The sequence below is a fragment of the Denticeps clupeoides genome, chromosome 1 (genome assembly GCF_900700375.1).
Source record: "Denticeps clupeoides chromosome 1, fDenClu1.1, whole genome shotgun sequence".
NCBI classification, from domain to species: Eukaryota; Metazoa; Chordata; class Actinopteri; order Clupeiformes; family Denticipitidae; genus Denticeps; species Denticeps clupeoides.
The window spans coordinates 24,458,992-24,484,727 of NC_041707.1; the positions used below are offsets into that span (position 1 = coordinate 24,458,992).

The 25,736-nt window shown below is 40.6% G+C and overlaps 1 protein-coding gene across 3 annotated transcripts in view; it reads right to left on the bottom strand.

Annotated features, from left to right (window-relative positions):
- Positions 1–25,736, bottom strand: part of dennd4c (DENN/MADD domain containing 4C) — a 41,926-nt gene that overhangs the window by 7,808 nt on the left and 8,382 nt on the right. For 2 of the 3 annotated variants that reach the window (XM_028977094.1, XM_028977085.1), the window contains exons 2-22: positions 14,455–14,765; positions 11,883–12,135; positions 11,465–11,534; positions 10,556–10,725; positions 9,256–9,497; positions 8,978–9,044; positions 8,812–8,870; positions 8,136–8,280; positions 7,707–7,882; positions 7,484–7,584; positions 7,114–7,332; positions 6,752–6,897; positions 6,604–6,642; positions 6,277–6,407; positions 5,745–5,877; positions 2,963–3,169; positions 2,715–2,843; positions 1,235–1,382; positions 885–1,022; positions 583–705; positions 143–283 (exon numbers count right to left, since the gene is read on the bottom strand). In XM_028977094.1, the coding sequence (XP_028832927.1) occupies positions 143–283; positions 583–705; positions 885–1,022; positions 1,235–1,382; positions 2,715–2,843; positions 2,963–3,169; positions 5,745–5,877; positions 6,277–6,407; positions 6,604–6,642; positions 6,752–6,897; positions 7,114–7,332; positions 7,484–7,584; positions 7,707–7,882; positions 8,136–8,280; positions 8,812–8,870; positions 8,978–9,044; positions 9,256–9,497; positions 10,556–10,725; positions 11,465–11,534; positions 11,883–12,135; positions 14,455–14,753 (3,136 nt within the window). In that variant the 5' untranslated portion in view covers positions 14,754–14,765. The remainder of the gene's footprint in view (positions 1–142; positions 284–582; positions 706–884; positions 1,023–1,234; positions 1,383–2,714; positions 2,844–2,962; positions 3,170–5,744; positions 5,878–6,276; positions 6,408–6,603; positions 6,643–6,751; positions 6,898–7,113; positions 7,333–7,483; positions 7,585–7,706; positions 7,883–8,135; positions 8,281–8,811; positions 8,871–8,977; positions 9,045–9,255; positions 9,498–10,555; positions 10,726–11,464; positions 11,535–11,882; positions 12,136–14,454; positions 14,766–25,736) is intronic. The other variant, XM_028977101.1, reaches the window with a different exon arrangement.

The window sequence follows — 25,736 nt, forward strand, 5'->3', positions numbered from 1 at the left end:
GGATAAATTGAAACAAATTAAGCAATTCCTGGACCAGTTAATGAATGATTTTCAATCAGAAAAGTGAATGACATTTTGTTTTTTCTTTATGATTACTGTATAATAATTTGGAACATAAGTCAGTGCAACAGATTTAACTCACCGTTCTCTCCTCTTCCTGTCATTCCATCAAAGCTTCCAGTGGACAGTCTGACAATGCTGGGTGCCATGGGGGCGGAGTCTGCAGGGCTAGGGGGTGCAGTCACAGCAACTGCACTGTCCACAGATCCTGCCATGTCTTCTCCTGGCAACAAGTGATTGTCAAACCACAAGATTACCTTTACCATCTAGAAACAATTATTTAGTAATCACACAGGGCACACTTATTTGGGTTGCTATGAAGTTGTTACATTCATAGCTCAGCCATACAAAATGAAAAGTTAATCAAAATGAGTAAAGTAAAAATGCCATGCAATTTAAAATATCTGTAATCATTAGCCTGGCTGTTAGAGGTAAGATGTTAAAAGTAACATATTAAGGTAAATGTTTCCAAAACAGAAAAATAAATCAATTTCATATTAAGCAGGGGGATGTGTGCTGTACCATGCTGGGTCTTGACTGCTTTGCTTTGCTCTGATGCAGAAAGTGGTGAGGCTGGTGGAGGGGCATCTGGAGACTCCCGATGCAGCTCATCTTTAGAGCCATAACCCTGATCTGACTGTCCTTCTGTGTTAAACACATATAGGGAAATTTAGTGAGGGGCACACATATTGTACACAAATACAAACAGGTCAGAGAGTGAGAACACACATACAGAATTCAAATAAATAAATAAGCAAATATTATCAGACACTAATTAATTGTAAACAAAACAGATAGCATGTGAGTGGTACTAGGTGTGTTACCTGTGCTGCAGTGTCTGGTAGTGACCTCTCCTATGACAAGGCTGCGAGCGAACAGAGTGTGTTCTTCACCGTTGGTCTCACTGTCAGCACTGCAGTGGCTGAGCCGGTCTCCATTGCCACTGCAATCCACTAATACCGCTATTCACCATTAAACAATGTCAATTATTCATAGTAACTAAATATCATATCCTTTTTATACAATTTTTACCCCAATTCAGGTCAAGATCAACAGTGATGATAAAGTACACGAGCTCAAACTTCATAAAAAAAAAAATAATAATAAAAAAAAAAAAGAGCTTCCTTCAGAGCAATCCTATGTACCTTGGGGGACAGTAAGTGAAGAGTCTTACCTGTCGTGATCAGAGGTCCAATTTTAGGAATTGAGGTACTTCGCAATGCCTGCTTGAACTGGGCCACACCACGCAGCACATTACGAACTTTGGTCCACATGAAGTAGCCACTGCGATTCCGGCTGGGCCAGTGGCTCTCCAGGATGGCCTTGTAGTGACAGAGTAAAATAAGTGAATGACCGGTAAAGACATGGAAGTGGGAACAAAAAAATCTGATTTAGATCCTAAACATATTAAAATATTATTTTAATGTGTACATGGATATTAGGAACAATGAACAGCAGGACTGATTACATTTCTGACCAGGTTTTAAGTCAAAGTGAAAGTTATTGGCATTGTGCTATTGACACAGCACACGGTGACACAACAAAATGAGTCCTCTGCATTTAATCCATCACCCGTAGTGAGCAGTGGGCAGCCATGAAAGGTGCCCAGGGAGCAGTGTGTGAGGACAGTACTTTGCTCAGCGGTAGCTCAGTGGCACCTTGAACCCACTGTTACAGGTCCGTTTCCTTACCTGCTTGGCCACTACTGCCTAAGAATAGTGAAGGACTAATTAATCTAGTGTGCATAACAGACCTGATTCCAATTTCCTCTGTATTACCACCCACTGGCTTAACTTTGCAGGCACTGTACCACCTGTACCACCCCCAGTAGCATCACCATCTCTCTGTATCCACCTCTTGAGGCTTCAGATGGATTCTGTGGGTTGGCAAATGGGCACCCCCTTGTTTCGATAAATTAAGACATATCTTCAGGGGGCTCAGTGATAAACCAGCAACCCAGAACTACCCTCAATTTCCACCACCAACTCAAATGGCATCTCAACGGCCAATACCCTAAAACAAATACACCAGGATGCCAACTCTGCCATGCCTTTGATGCCCACCTGCCCTAAACCTTGCCAGAATGACTTCCTTGCACAGCCTCTGGGCATGTTTCATTTTTTATTTGAAGAAGAACATGCAAACATAACAGCCAACATATTTCCAGTTGTAAACATTCCAACCTTTCTGCTGGCACTTTAGGGCAAAAGCTTGACATTTAGTCAACTTGAACTCATTTGTACTCATTTGTAATGGTTGTCTCAGCTGCCTTCTATGTTTTGCAATCATCTTGCATTCATTTGCCAATATCCCTGTGGTCCTTGTCTCGGTCACCCTGGTCTTTCCAACTTTAAGAACTGGAGTCCTAGGTTACCTAGGTCTCTTCCTTGTCTGCTTATACACCTGCTGCCAACTGGATTAGAATCTGATCATGTCTTCACTGAAATATCCCATCTACCAGGTTTGATAAGATATGAGGATAGGACATGTTGGTCTTCCTGGACACCTTTTTACTGCTCACCAATGTGATTGGTTAAAAGCAGAGGACACATTTTGTTGTGTCACCATGTGCTGTGCTTCACAATGACAATGAAGTGTTACCTCATAAACAAAGGCTTGTTACATGCATCTCATAGAATATTATATCTTGATACCTTGTTGTAGTAACCGTAGGTTATTGCATTCGGGCAAACTCCAGCCTTCTTCATCTCCATCAGAACTCTGACGGCCATGACTGGCATACTCCACACCCCACACAGCTGCAGTACCACACGGTAACACATCTGCCGCATAAATCAGTCCCATTACGGAATGTCCCTTATGGTGCATTCTGGCCACAGGCATTACATAACATAACACACCTAGACTTGACAACATTGCTAAAGTCCATTCACACACTTGCCTCATCCAGGACCTCCATGTCAGAGCTCCTCATCTTGAGCAGGACATTGTAGGCTTGCTGCATGGCTCGCGGTTTGGACTGGGCACAACGCATGCTGGCTGGCAGACAGATGAACCACAGGCTGTAGCAGTGGCTGAACAGGTACTTGGCCCACAGTGGAGGGTTGGAGTTATAACGGCGGGCCATCTTCACAGCTAGTTTGACCTCCTGTGGAGAAGGGGAGTCAGAGAGGGGAGAAAAATAAAATCTGGGGACGCACAAACCAGAATGTCCACAAACGGCTCAGATCTGTCCTTGCTAAGACACTCAGCACCATGTATATGCGTAAAACCCATAATAAAACCCTTGAAAAGGTTTCATATTTTAACTTTGTCCCACACAATGCAAATTGATGGACCCACAATTCAGTTTGGTGGCACATGATGTCACAATGTTGATGCCTCCACAAGACACTTTGTGAGTACAGCTTCAGTTACAAGGGAAAATAATGCAAGAAAATAATAGAACAACCAAAAGCAGAAAACAAAGGCAGCAGAAGTGATGTAGACAGGACGTTCCCTCTGATTCTGATCACTGGCTAAAACATCAGTTGTGTGGTGAATGTTAGGTAATGGTTGCTATGGTACAAGCTGAACAGATAAAGTTTACTGAATATTTTAAAGGCAGGTTATTTTGTGATAATTTATTTTTTCAATTTTGCTTAACATGTTAATCTATTTTCTTCAAATTTCAGTCCAGATGCTCTCAAACTGGCATTCTAAGAAAAAAATACTGATTAAAAACAATACTGGTCAATATAGGACACTGGCAAAAACTTTATGACTGTTTAAAACTCAACCCTAATAGACAGCTAAATTCTACTGAAAAAAGGGTCAAATCCTAAACCTGAAACAAGATGATTACTCAAGCCCTTCAAATAATGAGTAGTATTATCCTGGAATTTGCCATACCCAAATTTTCAGTTCCAGTTACAATAATGCTTCAAACTATTCTAGCGTATAATCACGTATGTGTCTGTCCTTTTTATGGGTTTTAAGGGATAATTCATGTTTGATTTTAGAAACTGCTTTAAGGTTTTCAATAACATTGTCATTTTGTCCACAAACAAGTCTGAAAGTTCTATATGACATTTGTTCTTACAAAATTAACCAATGGAATACCCAGAAGGCATTGTGGAAGTGATAAAATTGATACTCTAACAGATCTCATCAGCCTATCGAGTGAGACAGTCCACAAGGAGCTATGTGTATGCTGACAGACTTTTCTGAAGATGCCACACCACCCTCGACCCACTGCAATTCACCTATCGTCTGAACCACTCCACGTATTATGACATCGCCACCACCCTGCATCTGACCCTCACCCACCTGGACAATAAGGACACATATAGACTTTAGTTCAGCATTCAACAACATCATTACTCAGCAACTGGTCAAGAGGCTGAGCCTACTTGGCCTGAACACTTCCCTCTGCAGCTGGATCTTGGACTTCCAGACTGAGAGACCTCAGTCTGTCTGGATCAGGAAGAACATCTCCAGCATCACCACACTGAGCACTGGAGCTCCTCAGGGCTGTGTGCTCAGTCCAATGCTGTTCACCCTGCTGACCCACGATGCACAACTCCAACCACATCAAGTTCACCGACGACACGACCGTGGTGGGTCCCATCAGCAAGAACAATGAGTCAGCATACAGACAGGAGCAATGACTAACGGACTGGTTTAAGGTCAGCAATCTGTTTCTGAACGTGGACAAAAGTAAAGACATTATTGTTGACTTCAGAAGACAACAAAGGGACCACTCTCCATTGACCATTGACTGATCTTGTGTGGAGATAGTCAAGAACACAAAGTTCCTCTGTGTTCATCTACAGATGAACACCAGCTCAACAGCCAAGAAAGCCCATCTACTTCCTGCGTAGCCTGAGGAAAGCCCATCACCCATCCTCACAACCTTCTATAGAGGGACTACTGAGAGCATTCTGACCAGCTACATCACTGTCTGGTTTGGGAACTGGACCATACTGGACCACAACAGCAGCAGATAGGACAGCTAAGAAGATCATCAGAGTCTCTCTTGCCTCCATAATGGACATTTACAACACATGCTGCATCCGGAAAGCCATCAGCATTGTGAAGGACTCTATACACCTCGCACATGCACTCGGTCACCCTCCTACCATCTGGAAAGAGGTACTGAATCATTCAGGCCCTCACTGCCAGACTATGCAACAGCTTCATCCCACGGGCCATCAGACACCCAAAGACTCAGGGATTTTCCACTCTGGACTGACACAAATTCTATTACATTTCTATTACAGCAGTATTTGTACATAACAGCAGCAGCATTTGCTACACTGTTATTCTGCACCTTAATTACCAATTTCCTACTTTTTTTAGTTCTGTCTGTCTTCTTTGTAGTCTACAAGTTTTATTTGAGGCTTTTAGTTATTCTTGCACTGCCTGTGTCCCATGAACTTTATATAGCTGGTTTGTCTGTCGCACCTTAGCCAGATCTGCTGCTTTCAATCAACATGTTCCTGTTCAATCAACCGTTCTGGACAGAGCTATTACAGCTCATTTTCACAGCTTGATCGGAATTCACTTTCTGAAATGACTTTTGCTCATATCAAAAGTGGTTTGGTCATGAAACTGGCTTAATAATTGTTTAATTAAACTAACGTGCCACTTGTGTATCACAGTGCTGCATGAGAGGTGTTTCACGGTAGACAATGTTTTGCAGGTTGACACAGACCAGCATAGAGACCATTGTTGTTCAGTACCTGTTTGGTCCTCCTGGCCATAGGGGCAGGGCTGCTGGATAGACTGGTGCCTGGTGCTCGGCTACTGAGCATTTGGTGGAGATCACAGGGGCGATCAAATAGGTCCAACTGCAGATGAGGGAAGTCATCATAACTACAAGATGGAAAGAGAGATGAGTGTCATATGAAGCAGTAATAGAAATGTGTATCTATGCTGTAACATCTGTACAGAGGTAAGAAATATCTGTTACGTGCCAAATGTCATACAGTGTCACTATATATGCTATGTTATCAAATAATTAAGAAATTTGTAAAATCTCATTGAACAATTTTACAGATGAGTAAAATGACCTTGCCAATCTCTAAGATTGGGAGTAGGATGTGTAAAAAAAAAAAAAAAAAAAAAAAAAAAAAAAAAAAAGACAGCACTAATTGCTATTTATCTAATACCCCAATTTGGAAAACCAGCTTTAGATAGTGATATTTATGTTCATAATCAATACATTTTTTGAATTTACACCAGTCCTAAGGCAAAACTGATCAAAATCTGTACCTGTATCGGACTGGCAGGTCTGAGCCAACCTCAGGTGGCAGTTCTGGTGGCATAATAAAGACCGTGTGCTCACTTTTCTGAGACTCATCCTGTTCAATCAACCGAGTATCTTCAGAGGCCTCGCTCTCCACCTGCAGAAAACTATTGATCACAGCTGATCCCACAGCAGATCTGCCTAAAATGGTTTATGCACTGGATAAAGAAAAAGGGGGTCTATAGAGTCACAACTATGATAACTGTTCACAGTCTGTGGGGTACACTGTGACGTTCTCTGTGATTCATGAACTGTGAAGTCTCAAATGAAGTAGCAATTAATGTAGGGTGTACCTTTGCACCTTTGTCTGTTCCTTTATCAGAGGGAAAGAGCTGGAAAAGAGGAAAATGTTTCACTTTATTTAAAAGGACCCATGAAATTTAAGCTGCCCATACATAGTGATTATAAATCATTAAGCTGTATATTAAATACTACACTCACCTTCTCAACGCAGTCATCAAAAAAGGCTAGACCAGTGTCCTTATCACTGACGAAGGTGCGCTCCTCAATGAAGCGAATGAATATCTGTGTTTTTGTCAGCTGGGAATAGAACTTCTGATGGGCACGATCTCTGCTCTTTAAAAACCCTGAAAAATAAATGAACCAGCCAAAGCACAAAATGTTCAAGCTTAACAAATTCTCCTTCATAGCACGGTGTTTCAATATTTCAGGGCAAAGTGCATACAACACAAAGTTTATGCTTTCAATAGTTACACTGTAATATGACTTAAATTAATCAAAAAATGGCATCATACAGCTTCAACTGAGCCTTAATCAAAAAATCACAGTGGAAGACACTGTACCTTGCAGGTCATACAAAGAGTTGGCAGCAGTGGCCTTGTCAGATGGGGTCTGTTGGATGGGTTTGAGGAAGCTGAGGTACCCCTTCAGGATGGAAGCCATAAATCGCAGGAAGGTCTCTTGGATCTCCATCTCCAGACCTTTTTTCTTCTTGTGCCAAGTGAAGTCTGCCTCAATGGGAGTCATGTCCACTGCAGAGTCCTCTTGGGCCGAACGGTGAACTGCAGTCAAATCAGGCGTGGGAGCACACAGTATGGAAACACAGATAGTATGGAAAGTCGCTAAATCAATGAAAATCCTTCACAGCATGAAAGACAGGCAATTAGAATGACACACACAAGTGAGGAAAAAGTGATAAACAGGTCTATTCACCAATACATAGCTGGTGGTGCAAGTTGGTTAGGGAGTTGAGCAGACTTTTGCAGGGCTTCTTTGGGAGACTTTTCCAGTTACAATGTCTTTTTTCATCCGATCTGGAAACACATGGTGTAAGGATATTTATTTAATGGATAAGACAGTCCTCTGGCATGTCTCAGGTGGAGTTCTACTGGCTTCTGGGCCTGAGGTAATTCACTGATAGTGAGTATGGACTCACAGGTAGATGGTGTTTGTGTCCAGGTCAACACAGACAACATCTGGCGGGGGGTCATAAAGGTCAAAATATCTGGAGTCCACACCCACAATGAAGGGACAGGGTGCATTGAGAACCCCAGCAAGAGACAGTGGGCACAGTGGGATGTAAGGGCACTGCCATTGGAAAGGGAAGATCATCTGATTGAGAGAAAGAGGGAAACTACTGTTAGCACAGCCCTGAGCCAATAGAAATCATTTTATCCATGTCCACCAGCTCTATTTATGCCAGGCCAGTGGGTGACAGTGTTTTCTCTGGCCATAATTAAAACACCTTGAGCCTGCACAAGTTTACCAAATAGGTATCTGTGAAAATGACATTTTTATGTCATGTCGATTTTGGGGAAAAAACAAAATCTCATTGGACATGTCCGTGCAAAAATACAAAACTCACCGCTACCACTGCCTCTGCCACCCCTGTCAGGACAGCAGGTCTTAGCGAGTGCAGAAGGATTTTGCTTTCCAACAGAATAAAATGGAGCAGGGTGGCACAGTTTTCTGATCCCAGATTAATCAGCAGGGTACTGAAGTCGGCCCCACTGTAGAGACAGAAAGTCAGCAATGTACACACAATTCACAATCACAAACATCACAGAAAAACTGGGTGTTGGAACTGCAGGAATCCAATAGCCGAAGTTGAAAAATGAATCTCGCCCCACACTTTAACTAATACTAATTCAAAAACAGAGGAAAGGGATAAATGAGGCAGACAGAATGCCCATGTGCTGTGCAGAGATCTGAAATTGAGATTTAGTACTCATTAAAAAAAGCTTTTAGATGGGGGTACCTAACAGCAAGGGTTCTGCCAGTCCTACATTAAACAGATATATGGGATAAGGGAAGAGGTAAGAAAAGGTCTAAAGCTTTATTCCTTTTCATAATGCAGAAGTATATGTTTTCCAGCATTTATAAATATTGTCAGATTGTGAGTGTGTATTCGCTTCTGTGAGAGGCAGGATCTTTAGTGGCATCAAAGGCATTTCTGCTGGTGTTTAATTACCAGCACTAATGCTTTAGTCTGGTAATGATGTGTTACGGAAGCAGGATATCTGAGGCTCAGATTAACTCACCTTACAGCTAAAGGTGTACACACTGGCTGAGACAGTATTAAGGCATCATGTGCTGAAAGCTGAGGGAAAGAGAGGGGTTGAGAAAAAGAGAAATCAAAAGACAGAAGCCAAATCATTTAATGTCTGAAATAAACTCAAGACACAAATACAGAGCATGCCATCTCACCTGAACCAGAATTCTGGGCCTTTGAGGTGAAGGAAAGGGCACATTGTGCATAAAATGAGATATGTACCTAAAAAGCACGAAAAAAAAAAAATCCCTTACTTCACATAATTTAAATCCCACAATGACACCAATTCTCATAATTGTGAGTCAGACATTCCCTGTTTACAGGTCAACCTCATCTGTAGATCTAACCCCAAGATGAGTTAACTGATCCTAGATCAGAGCCTTAACTAGTTTATAGGTGCACCCCACCCCCCACCCCAGCAAACCAGTCTTACTTCTCAAGTGGCAGGGGTTGTGGACCGGAGACAGACAGTTTGTAGAGGAACATGAGGAACTTGCGAAAGGACTCAAAGAATGGCCAGCGAGACAGTAGGCAAATGCACTTGTTGGTGTTGACCAGCCGATCAGGGATCAGCTTTTTCTCCACGGCAGTGAGGAGGCCCAGCTGGATTTTCTGTTTCTCACTCAGTTGCTCCAGTGGATAGGGCTCATAGAACTGGATGGCGGCACCATATACCTGTAGTGGCATGTTTCGTTTAGGCATTAGAATTTTAAATGACAAAATTGGAGAGCAGTGTATTACATTCAAACCTGTGTTAGTGTTAATTTTAGTGATATTCATCATCAGAATGTCACCTGAAAATACACATATCAGCCATAACATTATGGCCACAGACAGATGAAGGTAACGTAATAGATTATCCCAGTAGGGCATAAAAATGTTTTTTAAAGCTATGCTAGGTGCAGGACTATGCACTTGGCATGGACCTTTCCTTGCTTGTGTAAGGTTAGAGCAGTCCTCAGGATTTACATAAATACATATCTATTTATTATGTGCTTGGAAAGTTTTTGTATCTTGACTAGCTGTTGCCCAGAACTCAATCTTAAAATTCTGTTTGCACACATGATTATTTAAAAAGTGTGCCTCACATTACATTTAAAAGAGGGAGTAGTGTGTGTCAGAGCGGTCAGTCTTCGCTATGTAAGCATCTGTGTGATGGTAAACACAGCATGCCTTCAGAGGTCTATCTGAGACCATGCCTGATCAGGACAGAGCTGTTCTGCCAATAGAAGAGGGGCTTTCTCATAATGTTACGGCTGACTGGTGGCTGATACTTCAATCTTGACCATATTAATTCATTTACACAGTTATGACTATTCTATTGGCAACAACCTTTCTGCAGAATGTAGAGCATGGCTCAAGTGTTATAGCTGTTATACAGGGATTATGGATACATCTCATGATGTCATTATACTGTATCCCGCTGTGACTGCCACCCCCTACCCTTACTATTTTCCATCTATCCACATTCTTGAATTGTAGGCTTGCAAGAGCAGTCATCTTAGGAGCAGTCATCTGTGCAACTTAAAGTTGTGTTGCTGATTAGATCTGCTCCCTGAGTAAAGCACTAAAACCAGGTTTTGATCCCTGCTGAGAGTGCTGCATGAGCAATCAGTGTAATTTCTTTGGGTAAAAGATATTTTCCAAGTAATAAAAGTCTGATTAGGGAATGAGTCACAGGTAAAAATAAGTTTGTAAGGAACACGTATAAAATGAGAAAGAAAGCATGTTACCTTCTCTCCAGACGAGATAGTCAGGACGAAGGTGGAGAATACTGGGAGAGGCTGGCGTGTGTTGGGTGCCCAGCACTCAATCTTAGCTCCCATGGGCATGCAGAAGAGAGGAACAGACTCAGAAAGAGGAAAAGACTCATAGTCTTCCTCAGGGTAGCGGAAGATCAGGCCTATAAAGAGGAGCAAAAAATTCAGCATTAATTGTGTAAGTGCTTGGGAATGTCAACTTAAATGTGTATTATAATTGCGAAGAAAGAGAACATTCTATCAAATATGTGTTTAATAACATTCCTGATTCCATGAAATCAGGATGAACACTTTTACAGCTTGTTCAGCTGTGGTGGTTCTGTATGAACATGTCTCATTGTGCTCATGGCCCTCAATGGAATGTCTCACAAAAAATAAAACCTTCATAATGGTCCCAAACTAATTGAGGGTGCGAGGCAGGTAAAGAAACTCTTTTCAGACATCAACAATCAAGCCATACTCCCACAGCACAGAAATGGAGCGAAAGGGCGCGTCAGGATGTTAACACTGAGTGCCTGATATACATGGTCACATGATAGGAAGTTATGCAGTGCAGAGATAACGCTTTAAGAACGTTAACATGTTTAAGCAGGAGGGCAGGGGGAGGTGTGAACCGCAGGGAGAAAGGCATGTCAGACAGCCCAACAAGCATCACACTAACCCACATTGCACTCTTTACAGTATCATCTGGTGTCAGAGCTGTGCTGATGCATTTCCCAAGAGGAGTTCCACTGACAAAACCCAGACACCCCAGACATCTCCAAGTAACAGAGGCCCACAGAAACAACTTGAAGCTAAAAGGATTTTATAGTTGATACATCAGTCTTGCTGGTTCAGAATCTCGAAATCTCCAGAGATCAAACTGTGATGGAGGACACTTACTGGCTTTGTAGGCAATAGAGTTTGATGCAGACACTGATTTCTTATAGCACAGGAACACGCTGGATCCCCACTGCAGAACAAACAATACATTCATACATGAAAACAGAACAGAACAAAAAAAGCCACATGCCATCAAAGCAGTCACATCACTAACATTTAAAGCCTTTGGAGAGAATGCAAAACAAAACAGAAAAATAAGAATTCCCTTAGCTGAGACATATCCAGAAAAGACAGTAAAGAGAGAGAGAGAAAAAAAAAAAGTACATTTAAGAAATGCACAGTTTTAAAAAATTCAGAAGATCACAAGCAACAGATGCATAAGTGATCACCATCAACAAAACACTCACTTTCCTTTTAAAAAATAAATTAATTCAGCCTCAAATAAGACAGCGTTTTTAACTAATATCAACAATCTCACCATTCCACAGTTGAGGTTTTTATCCACCTTGCAGAAAGTGTGGGGTGCGGTTTCTCCTTTGTTTGTGACAATGATGCAGATGTCAGTGACCGCAAGAGAGTTCTGGGGCTGGACGGGCGGGGCCCGGCGGTAAGTGATGAAGATGCGCTGTGATGAGGCTGAGCTGTTATTGACATTGGCACAGCGGCCATATGGCGTTGCCTGGATGACCTCACAACCCTGGATTAGACGATCCTTCCCCTCATACAGTACCCTGAGAGAATCAGACACACAGATGGAAACCACATCGCTGAAGGAAAGTACTTTTAACACTACAGATGACAGAGCAATGCATATATACACAATTTCTTTTTTATAGAGATTCAAGTTTCCCAAAAATGCCAAATGTGTTTATTTGAGAGCCTGTACATGGCTCATTTTACCCTAAGTCTAACAGAAAAGTGTAAGCAAAAAAAATGTAAGCTTTAGTCTTGTTGTGGCTGTCACCTTTTCCTCATGACCCAGTGTGCCATGAATGTAGCAACATCTACCTCAGTACACAGAGTGCTGACCTGAGCTGCTCATCAGGATCTGAAACTGAGACTCACCAAGCAGCCATGCAGGCACTGCAAAATTATGTCTGCATGAACTGACACCTGCTTCTTAGGAGGCAGCTCCACATTCATGCACAGAGAATTGGACATTGCACAAGGCTGACTACTATATATAAATTAATAAATAAACCAATAGCTTTTCAAGACCATAACAAGTGTCCACAACACAAAGCTAAGCTAATGGAAGAGATGGTGATCACCTTGTGAACAAGAATGTTGCTGTGTATGTTTTACTTTATCAATGAATACTGTGGACAGATAGTTGTTAGAATCATAAAAACAAAAATCGTTTAGAAAGACAGCATTGCATGGTCTCTGAGGTACATCACTGCCTTTTTATGGTGCCATTAAAACTAGACAGATAAAAAAAATACAGCTGCACTTTGCTAACCGCACCACTGAAACCATGCCAGCGGGAGCAGGGACTTGGCCAAGAACAGGAAGAATGCCCTCTCCCCCCAAGCAACCAGGAATGTGACGCCCACCCAGTCCACTGGCACCATGGGCCCATAATTGGGAGTCTGTAGTGGGTCAAGGGAGCAGGTGATGGAGACTGCGAAACACAAGGAGATGGATGGAACCGATTCCCTTGTGCCATCTGGCAACGACTGCTGTTCAGGACCAGAAGAGTGAAAGAACTTATAGACACAATAGAGCAAAGGACAGAGAGCAAGAAAGAGAGAAAGGAAGCAGACATTCATGGAATGAAAGGGCCTAGGGGAGGATATCATACATGTTATAGAAGTATGGCCATGGCTGTTGAAATCACTTCTAACAGACTCATCACTATCAATTAGTACTGGGATGCAAACAAACTTTCTTTCTTTAACAAGGGCCAACAATGTGGCATGCAATTATTGATTAACATTTTTCAGTCCTGTAAAGTACGATCACATGTACATACACAACTGGTGTGAACCAGCTCTCAGCATGGCATATTGGGGCCTCTCAGCTTGTAGCCTGAAGCAAGGGAGGTGACTGTACTATTTTGTCTGTGAGGATGTGAAATCTGCATCGAGTTTGCAGCACTTTTTTTCTTTTTGCAGAGAACCTGTATGGTCTGAACATTTATGGTTGACGGGGTTTTGGCTGTGTACCAGTGCTGACAGACCAGTGCACAAAGGCTAAAAAGAAGACTTGTATAGCATAATGCAAAACTCACACTTGCTGCAAATGTCCTCACAAAGGTGCAGTGAAAATTATTTGTATTTGAAAGTATTTGAAAATGAAATGTAACTGATTTAAAAGACCAAAATACCATAGTATAACAGTATTTATTATAACAATACATGAATATATGCAATAATGGAATGTAATTTTAATGGCACAACTAACAAAAACCCTTTTAGATTTCAAATCAAGATTAATCTTGCAAAATGTGATTCTCATCAGTAGATGGCTGGCCACTTCTCTAGTATATTTGAAACATTCAGCATGCTAACAATGAATTTTTGATATAGCTTCTGTATTAGCTGCCCTTTCCCAAGAACTTGATCTACTCACACAAACCGTGACATTAAACCAGGTTTTGTAATTACTTAAGGGACCATCTGTTTTCAGCATTTAATGGCATTTGCTGGTAAAATGTGATGAAACAGGCAGTAATGATTTATTTAATTCAGTTTCTCTCTCTACTGTCACTGCCATCAGACTGAAACACTGGGAGAAAAAGTGAGAAAAAAATATTTGAACAAAGAGAAAGAAAGACGGCCAGAGAAAAGAGAAGGGAAGAAAATATATTATGCTCAAGCACAAATACCATTTAAACAAGTCTTATTATAAAGACCCAGGAACATTTAAAGAGAATCCAAGTGTTGCACACAAATGCAACAGTCATGCCCGCTCACAGCTAGTTAATATATGCCATTAACCTCATGGTAAGTATCCAGCTCTAAGCCAAACCCAAACACAAAAAAACAACAAGCCTTACTGGCTCATTAGCTCAGCAATGGGAAGGAAACACTCTCACACAACCTTACCCAACATCAATGAGTGGGGCCTTCCCACGGCCCCGCCGGTAGCACAGGAAGAGCTCTGGGCTTTTCAAGCTGCCATGGTTGAGGTTGGCTGGCTGGCCGGTGTAGGTGGTCTCGATGCAGGTGAAGCCCTCAGGAACCGTCTCACCTGCAGACTTGTTGATGACTGCCAGGTCAGTTATTGGTGCTTTTGGTCCGCTGGACTTTGCCTCAGACAGATCCTGCTCCAGAGGGGTGGATTTGTCCGTCAGCCCGGCCACCACAAAGTAGTCTGTCACACGGTGTCCCTTGTCCTCAATCATGGCTGGGCGTGACTGGAGGAACAAATGGGTACTGATGAATCACTTGAACATGAAAGCAAAAAATTCAGCACAAATTTGCCAACATTCATACCACCACCAGTCTGAAAACAAGAGTACTGAGACGCAGCATAAATAATACAGAAGTCATTTCTTTAAGAACAGATTCAGTCCCATAACAAAATTATATTTCCAGCCTACAGAATTTTTTGTAATAAAAAAGATTTCTATTTAAGTTTCACTTAACTGCTTAAATTATTAAACATTAGCAAAGTAGAGTAAAAAAGAAAATTTAATATTCAATGCATCGAGATGCACCAAGACTTCAAACATCAGTTGATTCTCCACCATTTTCTGAGAGCCTCACTTCACCATCAGGCCATATTTCTAGCCAATTTGTATTATATTGCTTAAGCGAATATAGAAAAAATACCCTAGTTCCACCGAGACAGAATAAAGTCAAAAGCTGACATAAGAAAGAAAAAATTTCCCATTGTCTATACTTAATCATTTGTGCATCAAAAGCAAAAGGTCTCATCAATATTGTTCACACTTTAAACACTCCACCTATTTGTATTACACAAAGTTCAACTGAACAAATCAAATTCAGATGGTGGTTTTCAAAGCATATTTCAGACCTTCAACACTGACCTACTTTGGGTGCATGTTCTGTATGTTTAAAATGTACTAGTCTCCTTTCTCCAGGTTCACAAAGAGAGGTCAGGTCTGTTGAATGTTTGCCTAGCAGCTAGTTTCCTGACTTGAAGGCAGTAAAGGTCAAGACTTCACACAGCAAACAAACTAAAGCAGGATAACAAAACTATAACAAAGCATTCCAAAGTAGGGAAGAAGCCTTTTCAAACACTTCAACTGTGTACATTTAGAACATAGCAGACCTGACGCCTGAGCCACGAAGCACATGATACAGTGCAGGATGACAAAGCTGCTGCTTAAGTCAGAGTCAATAATCAGCCTGTCTCAGACAAGAGCAGTAGAGAGGAGACAGTCCCCAGAGCTACAAACAGCAGCTGAGCACAGAGGAATGCAAGTAAATGTGATGGCAGCAATAAATCAGACAGGAAACAACTAGATAAAACAGTCCTCAGCAATATGGAACAGTAAAATTGGTTCTGAGCACATTCACTTTGCCTCTAAAACGAGTGGAGGCACAAGACGTATATTTGTTAAATGGTCCCCTATTATGAACATTTCACTTTGTAAGATTATATAACATTAATACGAGTTCCCCTAACCTGTCTATGGTCCTGCAGTGGCTAGAAATGGTGATCAGTCTAAAGAGTACTTTGGCCATTCAGAGAGCGGCAGCTCAGACGGTCAGATCTGGAATTTCTCCCCTTATGTAGTCATGAAGGGGAAAGTTACCTCCCCTTTCTCATGCTTTGTCCGCCCAGAGAATTTTCCACCCCTCCCCTAAAAAAGTAACTGCCACAAACAGGAAGTGTTTATCATTTCATTTCTGAGAATGCCCGCACACTTCTATAGGCTGCACTCCTCCTCCCGCCTCTCTCCTCCTCATTTGCATTTAAAGTGACAGATGCCGAAATGGTGCATCCTGGGGAAATCTCATTGTGGAACTGGCTAAAAGTGCCTGTAATTCAGTGCAACACCTGAATTTTAGTAAGCGACTTCAGATACAATATTAGGGGACCTATATAAAAGCAAAAAATGTTTTACTAATAGGGAAACTTTAATGATAATTGCTGTTGTGCAATTAAAACAGATATGTATTTGAATGTTTTGAACTGTAATTTTCCTAGCAGGCACTAATGAAGTGAAGCATAAAGTTAGTGGCAGCAACAGGGCTGTTTGTGGCACAATCAACTAAGATTTTTTGTGATAGTAAAAAAAAAAAAAAAAAAACATTTTGTGACCTGGGAGCCATACTTCACACACATTGGCTGGGTATTACTTGACACACAGGCAGTCAGAAAAAAACTAAAAACTCAGATCAGAGATACTAACACACTGGATTAATTCACTGCATGAACTAAGGAGAAGGCCTTCGTAGCCAGAACTCTTATGCAATTTCATTTTGTCCTCAACAGCTTTATTAGCAAACAACGGAAAAAAATATGCCGCATGTTCAAATCACTCAGTACAAAAACACTTCCCGCTGCAGAAGGTTACACTAAAAAAGCAAACAGTCGTTCTCCCTTCAAAGGGCTTCAGGAAGTGAAAGTTTCCAGTCCTGAGTCACTAGGGCCTGTCTGAACTGGCGTTGGGCGTTCCTCTGAACAGAGCTGACAAGACTCTACAGCATCACCTCCACCTATGTTGTTTTCCATATAATGTTTAATAGATTACTAAATTGACTACTTGATTTTTATGGCACCAAAACAAAATTATAAAAATGTACAAAGCTGTGAAAATGTTGAAAGCAACACTCAACAAAGTGTGATTAACAAGCTAAAAATGCAAACTATTAAAGAATTTGAATCAAATCCATAAATCTATTTCCCTCCAAAACTATAGCAATTGATCCACTAAACAGGACATGGACCATGAGACATACTTACTACATACTGCTAAATCATTGATACACTGGCAGTCCAGGTATTATTGTTAGAACTAGAAGGTTTGGAATGAAGAATAAGAGAAATCTAAATGTTAAAAATTTGCATTAAGGGCCCTATGATTTGTAAAACGTGGGTTGAAATCACGGAATCCAACAAATAAAACGGAATCAGTTGTAAAATGCAGAATTGCGTATAATTCGTGTTTCTGGCCACTGCTGCCCACTGACTTTCACACACACACCAACAACTCGCTGTAAGCTAAAGTCCGTGTCAAATCCAGACTACTTTCAGCATTTCGGACTACATTGACTCATTTCAGCTCTTGGTCATTCAAACAAATCAGCTAATTCAAAACATGATGATTCCAGTTCATTATGCAAGTTGGGACAACTTTTTTGTATTCCACTTCTTCTCAATGTTATTTTATTGATTTAAGTTGATTTCAAATATAAAGCATGTTTAACATTGTGATTTCATGAAATGCACATATTATTTACAAGCGTATACAAAAGAATTCAGAAGAATTCAAATGAAAAAATAACAAATTCCTGATTTCATAGGGCCATAAATGAGATATTACAAGCATTAAGGCTTGTTCTGATAGATGCTAGTAGACCAGTAAAAACACAGCAACAAAATTAATAAAAATTCAAAATGTATATTTTGTGATTTGAGTTTAATTGAAGCCCTTTATTAAAGCAGTCAGATCACACATCTTTATGTTCAAGTGACAAGAGCGCAGGGTTCATATTTTTTTAACCTGCAAATGATTCGAGTTAACATTTCTAAGAGCTGCAGTTGAAATTTCACTGGGTACTTCTACAGGAACACTGAAAGCAACTCATTTCCCTTGGCCCCAGGGGAGGGCTTACTCCATGCCTGTACAATTGTCATTGAATAGAAATGATATTGTTGGCTGGAAATCACCTCATCCCAATGCCAGTTTAATCACAGCTTCTGAATCAGATCTGTAAACACAAAAGGTCTCATTTGTCAAATTGCGTACGACAGAAAAACTGGTATACCATCCTTCCTACGCTCATTTTGTAATTTATCAAAATCAATACACAGAAGTCCATGGCTGCTTTCAGATTGTTTATGCATGTCCACTCAATGCAGACTCACACAGCAGCACAGGAAATTAAGTTGTGCTTTTTTTTTGTTTTAGGTCATAATATTCCACTGAAAAAATTCCTTGAGTAATTGTGTACAGCAGTCAAAGAAACATCCAGGATAAATGAAATCATTGTTTAATTGATGTTAAACAATGAAAGAGACAGATTTAAACAGAGCAATAATCATATTCAGCCATGGCAGATCTGCCGCACAGGAGAAGAAATGCAACATTGCATACAGCTGCACACAGGTTACGGTGTAGTGCTGCATCAGTCTAGGGCTGCAACAATGCATCGGTAAACTTGATACAAATTAATTCCAAAATAGTTGGCAATGAATTTCATAATCGATTTGTTGTGTAGTGCAACATGGAGACATTTGATTATTAAGGGGCAGTGGTGGCCTAGCGGTTAAAGAAACGGCCCCGTAATCAGAAGGTTGCCGGTTGGAATCCCGATCTGCCAAGGTACCACTGAGCAAAGCACCATCGCTACACACACTCAATGGTATCCATTCCATGCCCCTTTTTGAGATCAACCAAATCAGACCAAGCAAGGAAAAGTTTGAAAGCCACTGCTGTGAACTTAACCCTTCATCCTGTTTTGACTGTTGAACTCAAACAGTATTAATGCATCCACTGGTTATACAACTTTTTTATTTTTCTGTATTGTAGTTACTTTAACAAATTTCAGTAAACAAACATATAGATGACCATTGCCTTTTTGAGTAAAACAAAATACGATCAGTATTGAGCAATATAAAGAACAAGGCCATCAAATGAGAAATGAGAAACTTAGCAATGGTCTCTTGATTCCCTCCCTGGTTGTATCCATTTGTATTAAGGAATTCAATACAAAAAGAATTTGTTGTCCAAATCAGCATAGCCTCCCTGTAGGACCTTTTGGATCACTGTGGGATGTTTGCAAGCATATCATTCACCTTCTGTTAGTCATGATTAAACACTATCTGTGTAAGTGGATTCCATAACACTTGGATTTATGACTTATGAATCACTATCTTGGATACAATCACACATTCTTTGCTATTCACAGATGTTGAATATGGGGTCATTTTCTTCATTAAATCTATTTGTGGACCATTTCAAATGGTTTACAAAAACCGCTATACACAAATATGGGGTGACACGAAAATACTAAGCATTCTGAAAAAAAAAATGCCCCCATAGATCGGTCTGCTCTAACTTAATTCCCTGTGAGAAGAGAATTTCTATGTATTAAATTTCTAATTTCTATCTATGCTCATTTCGTTCCAATTCCACAAGCCTAAAACCAACAGTCCTTTTTACTCGTAAGACAAAAGACAAAGCCAAAACTGAGAGTTGTGACTGAGCTGCTGTGGGAACAATTGCACAACATTAACCAGCACAGGGAAGGACATCCGTTCCAGACGATTGTGAAAGGACTTGTGAATAAGAGCAATGGCCTGTGTTGGTGTAAATAAAAGCGAGTTAGCATAATGTTCAAGCAAGAAAACAGATACATAAACACAGATTCAGTTTTGTGTAAGATATTCATCTTAAGCACTGTACTGTATCTGAGAACAACGTATGGCCTACATGTGCTAACAAGAAACTGTAATAAAATTGTTTTTACGATGAGTCTCCCACACCTCAGTGGTCAGGGCCGGTGGCTTTCCTAAAAGATACTTGGATACTTCTATTGTCACCGTCTGAGTGAGACAGAAAGATAATTGAAAGAAAGAGGGGAACAGACAACCCCCTGAATGTATAACACAGTGGAATCAGTTATTACCTCGCCCAGACCGGTCTGGCTGGTAAAATGGGCTGAAAAAAACTTACTCTAGCATTCTCTGTTTTTGCTTCACTTTGAAAAGCCACAGCCTTTTTTTAAATCCCTAAAATAATGAACATTCTGCAAAGGTTTCATGTCATCTACATTTGTTTCCTATTAAGCATAGTAGTAGACTAAAAGAAAAAAATAATAATCCAAATTCCCCATTCAAAAACATTTTAACCTAAGACTTGGTTCATGAATCCATGAATGGGAAAGTGGCCTTTCATGTCTAAGTGGCCTGCGGAACCGGTCATTGAAACCTGAGCTGTTTTATCTAAAGACGCATCTTCAGTAATGGTGCTTCACGGTGGTCGAACTTTCACTGGCCTGAGATTTACAGTCCAGATGACATGGTTACGAAACACCACTGGTCACCACGGCTTGCTTCAGTCTAGCAGTATAATAAGCAAAACTATACTAAAAACATTCTCTTCAGTAGACTTGATGTACTGATTAGTGCAGGGATTTAGAAAGGCAACCACTGACACATAAGTGTGGGCAAGAAAAATATAAATTAGGTGCAAGAACTGAGATAATCAAAATTTCCACCACGTCCTTGGGGACTAAGTCACTAATCTGTCCGTCAGTGTGCTTCACCCTACTGGCAGCCTTTCTACCTGCTGGAGGAATGCCTCCACAGAAATGCCTTGGATCTTCAGACCACTGCAGATTGAGAAGCAAAGAGTGGACACACACACAAATGTTCTGTTGTACTGATGTACTGTTCCACAAAAAAAGAACAATAAGTGAAAAGGAAGGGTGACTTGCATCAAAACTATCCCAACTTTTTCCAGTGGGTGGTGCGGTGGCTCTAGTGCCACTGAGGGACATTCGACTGGTTATGAATCCAGAGGTCAGGTGGAAGGCAGATTTTATGCATGTTTTTCGGAATTTTTCTTTTTTTTAAATAACGTTTATTCATGAGTGTATACAAAATCACTGCAGCAGCATGACAAGTCTCTGTTTTGGTTCACAGTTGCCACATAGGTTTTTATGGTAAAATGTGGAAAAACAACTTAGTGTATATTAGGGTAAATTTTGGGTTGAAAGAAAGTTCTAAAAGTTCATATAAATGAGGGCACTTTACTTCAACACCAGTGAAATAGTTTAAACTAATATACTTCATGGACCATAGTAAAATAGGAACAGAACAGCATGAACCAAACATCAGTACCATTTAACACAAGGCAGGATTCTTACCCTCTTTCAAGACTTTTCAATGAGTCCAACGGCAAATTTTCAGGACCATATGTTCTCTGAAATTGTTTCTTCAAATTTGCACAAATTCTTCTAAATATTAAATTTATGACAAACCTGAAAAGCTCTGCTTAAACAATAGTCTTCTTCCTCTAAGTTCGCGCAACCCCGAGCCAGAGTAAAATAAGCTCCAGGGCATAGATAATCAGCTGTAAAAGCAACACACGCGACATGGTTCACTAAGGAAAAATAGCAAAGATAATGATACCTGCGACAGTTTTAAACATAGTTGTAAATGTAGAATACGGGTGTTTTTATTTTTTATCGTATAATTGATGCAGATGTGGACGATATTGTATCGATGATATTGCTTGGTGATTTTCGGCGGCGGTATAAAACTTCTTATTAAAAAGTAGTGCTGGTAGTGACTGTGGCTGCCTGATCTGAGTACAGCACCGCGCTGGGCAGGAATTTCATTCTGCATGGTTCAGTTTTTTATAGTCCATAATAACCCTGTACTGGGCAAAAGGATAAAACCAATCTCTGCATCTATAGTTTGTGCAATCAATGACAGAGCAAACAACAACCATTCATTTTTCTACTATAACATTCAATTGTCTATTGGGCTCATCCCTCCATGGCTAGAAGGAGGCAGTAATGTTGGACCAGACAGCAAAACTTATCTACTCCATCGAAAGCTACTGCTGAGGGCGGCAATGGTGCCCAGCTCTTGATGAATGAAGGCTTTACACTGGGGAGAGACAGGAGAAGTTGAGTCACGGTGTAAGCGCCAAGGGTTCCTGGCAGCGAGGCACAGTGCTCCGCTACAGCATGCCAAGCATGAGTTCACACCCACAGCGATGCCGGCTGAGAATGGCAGTGCACATATGTGTGGCGATGCAGACTGAGGACAAATACCCGCACCACGCCAAGTGAGAGGTGCAGCCTTGAGTGAAATCTCCAAGAAAACTGGCAGATAATGAACGAGCATGCCCGATTGTAAACATAGCATCTGACCGTTTTTTCCAAAAGCTGCAATGCATGTTGCAATATTTTTATATAAATAGTTTGCTGTGAAATTGAGGGTGGAAATTGCAAGTAGTTAATTTTTGCCTTTATTAAACCTTCACTAGTCTCACGATTTGATTAAGATTATGGATGAATCATGATTTCTACATTACTTCACATAATGCTTTCAAATAAGTCAGTGAAATGTGAAAGGCCTAATCCACTACTGATAATGAGATTAATTTCAATTATCCTAAAGTTTTACAAACTTTAACAAAATATGATGATTTGTATTTGACTAAAGCTAAATCTTAACGCAGACAGAACATTGACAGAACCTGTAACAAGTACAAATAAACAAGTTTTATCCTAGCATGGATACTGGCTCATGAATTTAACACGCATCTCTGTATATTCTCAAAAGGCACCTCTTATCACATAGTGTTCTGGAGTTAGTTAGCATGGTACCCCACTCACCAGTCTTATTCTGGGCCATAAGACGTACCTTGCAAACACCTGTATTTTATATTTTTAACAGGAATGCCATTTACAAACCAGTCCAGTTTAAAGAAGGGAAAATGGTGGGGAGACAACCGGAGCCGTGAGAACTGATTCTAATGAGGCTGCAGAAGAGGGGAACCTTTATCTTGGGAGTGAGTGGACGGGAAAGACAACGCTGCCAAGCACCTAATCCACTGTGTGCTCCCAACTAATTACGGTCTCTGGCAGGAGGGCCTACATTCCACAGGCGAACTAAAGGACGGTTCTGATGTAGGAGGAGGCTGAAAATATATTTCCTGCTTAAATCTACTGGTCACAACATTTTTGTTCTTTCATGTATTAAAATTAGATGCTTAATATGTGCTTACCAATCCATTCAGTGGATTTTGTTTGAAATAATAGATAATAGATGAAAAGTGCATCTGCAAGAATCATGACCGGAAATAAAATGTCACATATTCATAACCTTTTACATTTACGGCATTTGGCAGATGCCCTTATCCAGAGCGAAGTGCAACGTGCTTTCAAACTACGATCAATGAAGTAATCATTTCTAGGACTCAAACCACGAATACAATCAATTTATTTCACTGTTTTTCTTGCATAAATCAGACTATAAGAAAGTTACAGGTTAGTCTAAGTATTCTCTAAAGGGGAAGGTCTTAAACTGCCATTTGAAAATACTCAGCACTCAAAATACTCTGCTGTTCTAACCTTGAGGGGAAGTTCATTCCACCACCAGCAGGGTCGGAGAGTGCGAGGTGCAGTGCGATGTATAATAAGCACTCTGAGCAGGGATGGTGCTACCCCGTGTTTGGCTTTGTTGGCCAGTGTCAGTATTTTGAATCTGATGCAGGAACCTACTGGGAGCCACTGGAGGGAGGGTAGCAGTGGGGTGGTGTGAGAGAGTATTTGGGAGGGTATTGAAAACCAGTCGTGCTGTTGCATATTGCATTAGTTGTAGAGCCCGGACTGCATTCAGAGGTAGACCTGCTAGAAGGGAGTTACAGTAATCCAGTCGTGAGATTACTAGGAATTGAACAAGTATCTGGGTGGCCTGAGTAAGGAATCTACATAAGCGGGAATATGCCTAACCATATTCATTCAACCTATTATCCATATAATCAGTATGTTATCTCAAGAGTTCTATGTGGCAGAGAAAAATGCATAATAAACATAATCATGTGAGCAGAACTAATTTCAGGCCTAAAAAAAAAAACACCATGCAGCCTTGAACAGTCAATAAAATGTAAGTAAGTAAGTAAGAAAATAAATAAGTGTGTTTTTATTCTTGTCTGGTCTGGTAGCGAATGTTCCATGGCAAATGTTACTGGGCGCTGCTGCTACCAAACAAATATCTCATGTACATATTCATTAGTTTTGCTGCACTGGTAATGTTATTAGAGCAGGCTGCACCTGTAAGGCCAGAAGGTCTTGTCATTCTGTCATCTGGAATAGAGACACAAGATCGTGTTATTGCATATCATTACAACCCAAATATCTATGAAAGAATATTTGCCTAAACCAACACCCACTCCATTTGGATTCACCTTAAAATAGTAATTAAAAAAAAACCAAAAAAAAAAAAAAAAACCACACACACACACACACACAAACACAAAATAGAGGGGGGCAATAGAGGCAAAGTCCTCTCTGTGTCCACAGCAAGGCAGGCAAACAACGATGCTGCCATGGTAACGGCACCAACAGGAGAATATACTCACAAAACCACACAAAGGCTTGCGCGCAACCACCAAGGAACCGAGCTGACTGTCGGTCTCTAGCCTCACATGCAGATCCCCCTCTCTAATGCAAACACACACACATGCATACATACATACATACCCTAATAAACCCCACCCAATACATCAAGGAATGTCATAGGTATTTCACTGACATAACACACTTATTTTTAATGCTAGTTTTTGTTCATTTTAAATACTGGTATGAGTATAATGAATTATCTTTATATTTTAAAAAGATATATATTAATATATTTGACATTTTAAAGTAGCTCATGATTGATTTCCATTAGTTCACAGCTCTTGCTGCCTTTCACATTTAGATTTAGAAATCAGAAGCACATGTGTGATTAATACTATAAATAATCTGTTATAATGCGGGGGTATATATGCAAACATTATTTTATGCTTACTGTGGTGAGTAAACAGTAAATATATTCAATCCAAAGAACCATGGCAAATAAGACTAAATGGGAGAACACATTTGTAAAACAACCTTCATTTAAAAACTATGTAATCCAATGCCATGTGACAATGCCCCAAAAAGTGGCTCCTCCCTTCAGCTCCAAAACCGGTTTCTCTGAAAACAGTTTGCTGGAGTGCCATAACAGATATGTCTGCATTGACTCTTGGGCACAAGAGTGCCAATGATTCAATAAACAAATGCAATTATAAGTTGTCTATGGCCTATTATGAACCACCACTGGGTATATGGACAATACATTTTGCCAAAATACCACAGTGTTTTAGTTATCAAAGTAAATCTTTGTGCATTTGTTTAAGGAGCAGACCTGTGTTCATCATTCATGAATTGTTTCTGATGTAAAAACCAGTCAAACCAAAGAGGTCTGCCCTTTCTATTGCATTTACTAAATCATTAAAATATCCAGTGCAATCCAATGCTTCTTCCAGTGGTTGTCAATATAACAAAACTTCAGCACGTCTTCAACCAACCTGAGTCACTCAGTCAGGCAGGGAACTTGAGACATTCGTTTTGTCTATTGTTCCTCACCGCTAAACGCTTTTCCACTAAGTTCCCACTCCATCCCCCCTGCATCCAAGTGGACAGCT